Source organism: Elaeis guineensis, chromosome 4 (genome assembly GCF_000442705.2).
Source record: "Elaeis guineensis isolate ETL-2024a chromosome 4, EG11, whole genome shotgun sequence".
Classification (NCBI taxonomy): domain Eukaryota; kingdom Viridiplantae; phylum Streptophyta; class Magnoliopsida; order Arecales; family Arecaceae; genus Elaeis; species Elaeis guineensis.
This window is the reverse complement of record NC_025996.2, coordinates 21,318,897-21,329,139: the sequence shown is the minus strand read 5'-3', so window position 1 is coordinate 21,329,139 and position 10,243 is coordinate 21,318,897. Positions and strand designations below refer to the sequence as shown.

Here is a 10,243-nt window from a genome sequence, read left to right as displayed (position 1 = left end):
TTTGTGATGATTACATCACTAATCAAGTTATTGGGTTTTTGTCCTGGAGATCAATGTCTGGAGATCAAAGAGCTTTGTTCCAAATCTCTCCAAGAGTCTTGTGAATGCTGCTGCTAAGAGAGGGACCATGGTGAAGCAAAGCCCTCATTCTCCCCACCTCCTAGTGGATGATCCAATGAGGTACCCTCTGATGTATCTCTTCGTAAGCGGTCGCTCTGTTTCAAGATATAATTTGCTATAAGACAGCTTGAATGATCCCCATTATCAAATCAAATGCGCATCAGAAATAAGGCCAATTTTGCTTGGGTTGCTGGTTCTCGAATGGGCAGAATATCAATACAAAGGGATGGGGATGGCAAAGGGGCCATTCAATGTTACTTATCCTGCGGCTTGACTCTTTAGGAAGTGAGGATAAGCTTCATTTTGCATTGAAAGTACCTCACAAGTCTCGGTGATTCACACCCTCAGATGCCCTTAAGTTTAACAATTTTATTCACGCTAATTAGGTGTGCAATCTGAGAGTAATATATATTATATATAGAAATAAGTAATACGCATTAGAACAGTGGTTTTGAAATCTGATACAGCGCTCTTTAAGCAATTTAGCAGTGCCTGATTTATATTGTCCTAGGAACTCATCGTATTTCATTACATCTTCAATCTTATACATTTTCCAAATAAAAACGCAATCAAATGTATCTTTTACTCAAAGTTCAATTGAAAAGACAAAAACACTAGGAAATTCCAATACATCATTCACCTAAAACTAAAACACTAACATCGAACTGGAACTAGATGCGAGTTGACTTGACCCAGCATTATGTAGTCTGTAACCTAAACCAGAAGCCACACCTGTGACCCTTTCCATGCTTCTGGGATAGGGGTGCAAGCGAGCCGAGCTGCACATGGGCAGCTTAGGCTTGGCTAACTAAGAGCTCATTTAAGCTCAGCTTAGCTAGAAAATAAACCAAGCTCAAACACATTTCAGATTGTTTTATGAGTCTAGCACGAGCACTTAGCTATTTGAATATAGTAGGAAAGCTCAGCTCGGCACGATTAAACTGAGATTGTGGAGCTTGGCTTGAATTTGAACTATGCTCGAGAAGTTATCCAACGAGTATGAGTACATAAAAAATAACAAATAAAAAAATAAAAGAAATTGAAGTAGACCATAAAGATTCCATTAGAATGTTCCCAGCTTGTTTAGATGCGGGTCCAGTCCCAAGCAATAATTAATCAGCTGGACCGCTCCCCTTTCACGTACTGATGCAGCGTGGAAATGCGCCAAGTGGTACCCCCTTGAATGTGTCGGTGGGGTGTATTCTCTCCTTCCTTATAATCGTTTTTTTTTTCTGGGTGTTCGTTTTTTTTTTCTGGGTGGCTTTTCCGCCACCCATAACCTAAAAAACAAACCAAAAAAAAAAAAAGAATGCGTCGGTGGGACCTCCTCCACCAACTAGTTATCCGTGACCTAACAATCACAGTTTTTTCGCCTCCAATGCTACAATCGCGAGGAATCAAATGAGCTATGATTTTGTACTGCTGGAATCCACAAACTATCATTATTTTAGGCTGAGACAGAGTCTAGAACATGAATGGAAGGAATCCATGCTGTGCTGCTGTGTCTTCTCCCCTTTGGCTTCTAATTATATCTGTATTCTCGGTGCCGGTGCTTTGTTTCTTGCTGCGTCGCTTAATTTAATTACTCGAGAGCTTTCACAACGTCAATCAAAGAATTAGTAGATTCCTGGGGCAGTGCCTAGGTCAAGCAGTTGTGATACCAGAGGGGAAAGAAGAGTTTAAGGTAGAAAGGCGTCCTCGATTTGGTTGCACCGTACCTTTTAATCATGGAAAATCTGTGATAGCGTTCCAGTTTTAAGTAGAGTATAATAGTAAAAGAAGAGAGTGGAGCAACTAATGAGTGGTGATGGCCTAATCAGTGCCTTAAACAAACCTTGCTTCTTATGCTGCTCCCATCTAATACTATCATGGTAGCCTCACAAAGTGTTGTAGGCATTAAAAATGAGCGGCCTCGGTTAGGCTAAATTCCCACGGATAGGGCGAGCAAATTTATATATTTTTTTCCCTGTATTTTGGATTTGTTAAAGGTGCCCAAATTTATATAAAATTCGTACAATGCTGAAATAGGTGGTATAAATTTGACAATATTACTTTATATTTGAGTTGTTTATAAACGCATCTGCCCATATATTGCAGAGAAAGGGACCTTTTCATAAGTTACGAACAATATTGAAATTATGAAATCTTCCTAAAAGTATGAATCATGAAAATAATGTCGGCAAATCTGTCATCCTCTTCGGATATCTCTAGCTGCATACTAGAAGTATGTGTGTGTGTGTGTGTGTGTGTAGAGAGAGAGAGAGAGAGAGAGAGGTACAATTGATTTTAAAAACTGCAACTTAATTTGATATTTCCCACAGTGCACTGGATGAAGGTGCCCTTGGCCACTATATAAATTTGTGAAATTTACTTCTAAATTAGACTAAGTAGCTTCTTGAGAAATTTGAATTAAGCTGCAAAAATTTGTGCAAACACATAAGAATGGGGACAAGCATGCAATGTGATAAAGACCAAGGCATCTTTTGCCTAGTGCAACCAAAAGAATCTACAAAAGCAAAAACTAAAAAGACACAGTATCAAAGTTGATAATAGCAAAACTAATTATATTTTCTCGCAAAATTTTGAAAAATTTAAATAAAAGATTAAAATATCATAAAAAACAGTTTATTACATTTGGATGATCCTTCCACGAATCCTTCATTGAGCGTAAAATAATGAGTATAAAATGGTGCAGTCACTACATTAGCTGCCTATGTCCTAGTCATCGCTAGCTCTTGCATTATTATAAAAGTCTTGAGCCTCAACAACCACCACCACTTGCGAGAGTATTAACCGACTACGTTGTTATACTCACTCTACCTCTTGTCAATTGCACTAGCTAGCAACTGCTTGGGTTTTCACTGGACTCATTTGTAACCTTGCACGAGGCAGCTGCCGTAGTAAAAGCCAAAAGAAGCATGTAGGTCCAAAAGTAAAAGTTCCAGTCAGTGATGACTTCCTAAATGCCATGTTCTAAGCCCTTACAAGCAATCTCAGTATCCAAAGGCGTGCCACTCCCACTATACGATGCAGGAAAGCTATATCTATTGTCTCCTAAAAGACAGGCACTTTATCCGTCTGCTAACTTTTCCAAAAGGTTTTCCGAGCTTCCCTACAATTGGACCTTCCAAACCACAGTAAAACTTCTCCGAGAGCAGTCGCAAGTATTCTCTTTTTAGCCTTCCAATAGTCTTCTTTCCTGTTCCCTTTGTCATCATCTTTACTCAAAGTCCGTTGTCTTATTTTTCTCACGTTTTATCCCGCTACCGTGGCTGGTAGGCGTGGGACGTTTGATTCCAAAACTTGGATCCCACTGTAGGACAGTTGGGCTTTTGATGCCTCTATTCTCCGAGTCAACGGCCAGGATTGTGTAAATTTTTTGACCTAGTATTTCCTTGTTTGGGGTGTTAGCCCGGGCAGGGTCGACTGTGAAAGAACAGAGAAGAAGGCCACCAAAAGCGTATAGAGTAATGATATCTCCGGTCGGACAGCGTGTGATAACGAAAACCGGGTTGGAGGGAATCATGAAACCTGCTCTTCTTACTCTCACGGAGATATATAGACAAATCTCCAGTCCGCAAAGTCTTTTTTATTCCTTTTTTTTTCAATTTTTATCTGCTCTAGACTAAGAGAGCTCAAACCAGCAGTTATAAGGTGGATCTCCTCTTTCCCTTCTTTATAACTCACAGAAGTACTCCAGCTTCCATCCTTCAGCTCTAGAGAGATGGCTTGGTCTTCTGATCATCTCATGGTTTGGCTCATCTTACTTCTCTCCCATTACGTTCCACTTGCCTTAGCAGCCGGTAATAAGTGGCCTGTGGGAGGATCTACAAGGTTCTACGACTTCAAGGTCTCTTTCTCTGCCAACCTTCTATGCATTGATATTACTTCTCCCTCTCTCCCCTCTCTCTCTGTGCGTGGCGTGTGGGTGAGGAATGCGGTGGCAAAATTGTCACCGCTCTCCAACTAGAGGCGTAAATGAGTCGAGTTCATGCGAGCCCCAGCTAGCACTACGTTCATTTTGTATTTCTAAGCTTGAGCTGATATTTAAATTTGAAAAAGCTCGAGTTGTTTGCACACATTTCTAGTAACCTACGGAAATTTTTTTGAGACTTTCATTTATATGCTCTGATACTTCATAGTTAAGATATATTCCATTCTACACAGTTTTTTGTCTATTTACAATTAATAAATTAAAATATTTTATACAAAATAATAATTAAAATATTATATAAATATGTATAACTTATTTAGTTTACATATTCATATTTTGAGCTTAATCAATCCAAGTTGGAGTTATGCACGGGGTTGGCTCAGGAATAGTTCTCATTTGGCAGCCCTAACCCATTGCGTGCACCGACAAAGCCTTTGGCTTGATATTATTTGGTTTACTGCTTTTTTTTTGCAATGGTCAAGACCACATCTGATCTCTCCAAATGCGGTGCCCGGCCTTGCAAAAACTCAGTTTAGCATTGGTTTTTCTTGGGACGGTAGGGAAGAACTTTTAACGTCTAAAAGTTTTTGACTTTTAATGTCCGCAGGCATGAAATAATTAGTCAAGTGACAGAGAAGCAAACTAGACCTCCTTGCAAAGATAAGCCTTTTTGATAGTATGTGTCTTTGTTTTTGGGGGGTAAGAGATAGCATCTGGGTCATTTAGGATGTCTCTCCTTTTTTTTTTTTTTTTGGTAGGATGTCTCTCCTTCTTTGGTGAGTGGTCATTTGGGGTGTCTTTGATTGCATGTGACCGAAGCATCTTCGACTTCCATCGGTACAACTTCCAGCTATGCACCACTTTTTAAATTAGTACTGCCTTTTGTTTTTTTTTTTGTTTTTTTCAACTCGCAAGTTCAAACTCACATGGAACGTGGAATAACATGGCCAGAACTCTGGAGTAATGGTAGTTTAGAGTAGTTGAAGGCGTCTGTTAGAACATTGTATATTGTATTCAGTAGTAAATTAATGGAGTAATTGTAAATTGAGTCGCTGTAACTCTAGCTTGTCTATGCCATAGGATACAAATCAACTATTACTGTACCACAAACTGCATGGTATAACGACACTTTAGAAGGAAATGATTGCCAGGAATGTTCAGAAGACAATATCTATTATTAGTTCCTAGCTAGTCTGTAGCTTCACTGCACAATTCTGAACGTCGTTAAATTGTACAGAGACATTAATCTGGACCATTCCCACGTATGGACCAAACATTGGCAGAATTTAATTAGTAGTCTCACTTTGCTTGGTAATTTATTGTTCAATCCTTGAGATGTTCTTTCATTTGCTTTTCTTTTTTCCCCCATAAAAATATGTAACATATACCAGACCGTGTCGGTTTGTGAATGAGTACATTAAATTTCTTGATGGGTGTACTAGAGACTAGGATGAAATATTCTCACGTTTATGATCACCATAATCATTAAAATTCTGCATGCTTCCTTGATGTTGCTGATGATTGTGTGTTTTATACTTTGTGAAGGTACAAACGAAGAGGATCGCCAAGCTTTGCAGGACGAAGGAAATCGTCACCATCAATGGCATGTACCCGGGTCCGGTGGTGTATGCCCAGGAGGATGATCGGGTCATCGTCACGGTCACGAACGAGACACCATACAACACCACCATTCACTGGTAATTAGACGATCACCATATGCGATTGGCATTCCAGCTTGGTGCCTGACCGAGCCCAACGCGACCACCCCAATTTAGGGATGGGTTCGTGCGCGCGCATGGGCTCATCATAATTCGTAGCACGCGGCTAACTCCATTATATTGTATTGTGTGATTACAGGCATGGGATCCGGCAGAGGCTAACGTGCTGGTCGGATGGACCAGCATACATAACCCAGTGCCCGATCCAGGCCGGCCAGTCGTTCACCTACGAGTTCACCTTGGTCAACCAGAAGGGCACGCTTTTCTGGCACGCCCACATCTCCTGGCTCCGTGGCACGGTCCACGGCGCCATTGTGATATATCCCAAGACTGGGGTACCCTACCCCTTTCCCAACCCTTATGAAGAGCATATACTAATTTTGGGTAATCATCTCTCTTTTTCCACCTCCTTCGTATGAAGAATATACATTGGGGTTTTCATATCAAGTAATTCTGGTTCAAGTTATCAAAATATTAATCACAATGGAAGTAGGAAAAAAATCAGCCTTATTTTTTTTGTTTGAGATGTCGAAAGTTATTGCATAATCTAGCACAATATTACAAAGTCATAAGGTTAATTTAATTGGGAGTCTCATGAGATTTGCAATGGTTCTAATGGACTTGAGAACAATGGGTGCGGTCGCAGGGGAGTATTGGCACAATAATTTGGTGAAGCTGGAAAAGAAGATTCTTGCGAGTGGTGGGGGTGCTCCAGCATCGGATGCATACACCATCAACGGCTACCCAGGACCACTCTATAACTGCTCGAAAAATGGTATGGTCGACTTCTGTTTGTTTTCTTAAAGATTAATGAGGTGTGAAGAAAATTATTTGAAATATATTTAATTATAAGCTCAACTAGTATTCATGCATTCATAAGAATTGTTACAAGCAGGATAGGCCACTTCATATCAAATCCAGGGCAGCTCATACTCAGCTAGATCTTAGTTGTCTCATAAAAATTAATCCCAGGGAAAAATAAAATGACAAAAGCTCGTCTATGATCTGATATAGATATATATATATCAGACGTCACATGGACTAGCGGCCATATTATTGTCCTTATCTACCAACCTATATACCATATATAGCCCTGCACATATTTAAATATTATGCGATTGCTTCGTCTACTTCTGATAATTGATATACATGAGAGATACACTAATGCAGTTTGATACATTTTGCAGATGTATACAAGATTGATGTAATCCCGGCAAGACATACCTTCTGCGGATAATAAACGCAGCCCTGAACATGGAGCTCTTCTTCTCCATTGCAAACCACAAGCTCACCATCGTCGAAGCCGACGGCGAGTACACCAAGCCCTTCACGGTGGAACGGCTCATGATCACCCCAGGCCAGACCATCAACGTCCTGGTGGAAGCCAACCAGCCCATCGCCAAGTACGACATGGCCGTAGGCCCTTACATGTCCGCACGCTTCGTTCAATTCTCCAACACCTCCGCCATCGCCCACTTCCGCTACTCCGGTGCCAGCCTCAACTCCTTGGGCCTCCCCGCCCCCCTCCCCGTCTCCAACGACAACCTCGCCGTCAAGAACGGCATGGATGGCCTGAAGAGCCTCAACGCCACCAACCTCCCTCTCGAGATCGACACCAATCTCTTCTTCACCATCGGACTCAACGTCGAGACATGCCATTCCCCGACTCCTAACAAGAGCTGCCAAGCTCCCAATGGCGGTAGATTCGCCGCATCGATGAACAACATCACCTTTGTGAGGCCCAAAATTTCGTTGCTGCAGGCCTACTACAACAGCTTGCAGGGCCTTTATACCGATGACTTTCCTCAGGTGCCATTGAAGGCTTATGATTTTGTTAATGGCGCACCTAACAACTTTCCGAATAATACTCAGTCCTTGAATGGAACTAGAGTGAGGGTCCTGGAATATGGTGCTCGGGTGCAGCTCGTCTTGCAGGACACGGGGATTGTCTCCACAGAGAACCACCCCATGCATTTGCATGGATATAGCTTCTATGTGGTAGGGTATGGGACCGGGAACTACGACCCCATGACGGCGAAGCTCAACCTGGTGGATCCACCATATATGAACACCATAGGTGTTCCGGTTGGAGGATGGGCTGCAATCCGGTTCCTTGCGGACAATCCTGGTATGCATATTTTGGCTCATCAAACATTAATGGAAAATGCTTTGAGTACCTCAATCCGGTTTTTCGTGGGATAGAATCGATAATTATTAGGTGGAGCAGATCCATCGTGGATCTAGAATGAAATCATATAAAAAAAAAAAAATTAAATTTATCTTAGATCCATGGTAAATTAACCGTCCACCCAATAGGGATAGAATCGATAATTATTAGGTAGAGCAGATCCATTGCGGATCTAGAATGAAATCATATAAAAAGGAAAAAAAAAAGAATTAAATTTATCCTAGATCTATGGTAAATTAACCTAGTCCACCTAATAATTTCTCGATGGAACGGGCAAAAATGCCCTTAAACATATTTCCTTTTCATCGCGAGCATATATAATCCAATTTATATGGACTATGGTGTTTGATTAATTTTTCAAATTTTGTAGGTGTGTGGTTCATGCATTGCCATCTCGAGATTCATACAAGTTGGGGTCTAGCTATGGCATTCATTGTGAAGAATGGTAAGGGTCCATTGGAGACCCTTTCGCATCCTCCAGCAGATTTGCCCATGTGCTGAGAAACAAGTGAGAAAGCAAAAAAAAAAATTGCTTTTTGTTGCTGGGATTGGTTGCTGATTTCGGGGATCGATACAATGGAGCTTCGTTTTGACTTTCTATTCTTTTGAAGCCACTTAATTGTATGTTTGAGTTCTCAGGTATAAAGAAGATAGAATAAAATAATCCAATTAAGCGCCTGTTACGTAGTCTGTCAGGCAAAATTCCACACATTTGTAACATGTGAAGCATTCATAAATATTATTTTCTTGTACGTTCCTACCTCCTAGTTTCACTTAAGCATGCAATTGAAGCAAACACATGATATTATGAAGGGAGAGGAAAACATTCGATTTATGACAAACCATTTCCAATCCAAGTCAGGACTAGAGACGGTCCAAATCCTTCATCATATCATCCTCCAACTTCTGCTCCATCAATTGTATGTAAAATCTACCATTCAAGATGTCAATTGACTCTCACACAGCTTACAAATTAATGACTAACGTTTAACAACTCTGCCAGACTTCTGCGCATGGGTAAGAAGACGTGATGAACAAGACTCCCTTGATTTATGGTTAATATATTGAACTAATCCAACACTATTAATATATTAAACTAATCCAACAGTGCTCACGCACAGACAGAGAGAGAGAGAGAGTGTGTGTGTTCGTTTTGTGCAACCTTATTTATAGAAAATTCTATCAATTTTCTTCTAAAAAAATAGAAATTCCATTAGTTTGAGTACACGACATATTTTTACCAGCTGGACAGCTTGAGGATCAATCAAATTCATCCAATTGGCTAGACTTAGTGCAGCATTTTTTCCTCAAATTTTTGATGCAGCGTTCTATCTGCTTAAATAAAATAGAATAAACATCGGGACCCAAAAAGCAGAATTGGATCCACTACCACTCAAATATAGGAATTATATATAACTTTAACATGGGGGGTGTCTTAAATATGAGCACAAATATCTCTTTTCATAAAACAACCATCCTATTTTGTATATATAATGATGCTACACAGAGCTCTGCCGGTTGCCTCTTTAACCAGGCATGGAGGGTAGAGACCTGAGCAAGCACCAGGCTGGGTTGGCCTCAGCCTAGAAATTTTAGTTCTAGCATGGTCCGTCCTTGCAAATTGATATTCTAGACCTAGAAAGATACATTGTGGACAAGAGAGTCAATGGTGTTATTGTAGTGGCATGCTTGATGCAGGAGATTTGCTGGCCATGTAAATGAGGCACTTGCTAGTTATTTGTGTGGTAACTTGTTGGGCTTGGTTTAGAGGGCTGCCTCTAACACTGTATAGACCACTTGCACAAGTATCTAAATAAATAGTAGGTTACAATTTTTTCTTTTAAGACTAGTTAAAATTTATGTCCAAACACATGTATAAAAATATAATTAATTGCAAGCCAAATAATAAAAACTTATCTAGATAATATTAGTATATTAGTTAAGATGCCCATGTCATTTATGATGATGGTATTTATGTCGCATTGGACTAGTCATAATTGGGTGTTCAATCAATATCTAGTGTTCGAGAAAGGGAAAAAAAAAGCAAACGAACAAAACAAGAACATGATTAAGCAAGATGGCATGTAAATGAAGAAAGAAAAATGAAATAAAAAATAGAATGGTTGAATATTAGATTTTAGCATCTCGAATTCGATCCATGCAGCGAGGCTCAAGATAGAAAGCCATAGCATTCGGCTCGCGGGCGCGCAGGCTTGCAGGCACGTAGGCCCGCAGGCAACACCATACTTCATGCGGTCCACCGTGCAGTCTAGGGCCTCACGC

General features: G+C 40.5%; 1 protein-coding gene across 1 annotated transcript; it reads left to right on the top strand.

The window, feature by feature from the left end:
* Positions 1-3,737: 3,737 nt before the first annotated feature.
* LOC105043435 (laccase-6) lies at positions 3,738-8,808 on the top strand. The gene is given in 7 exon segments (XM_010920977.3): positions 3,738-3,970; positions 5,600-5,751; positions 5,912-6,156; positions 6,419-6,547; positions 6,960-6,983; positions 6,986-7,900; positions 8,331-8,808. Coding segments are annotated over 7 exon segments (1,722 nt in total). The 5' UTR covers positions 3,738-3,844; the 3' UTR covers positions 8,462-8,808.
* Positions 8,809-10,243: the final 1,435 nt, after the last annotated feature.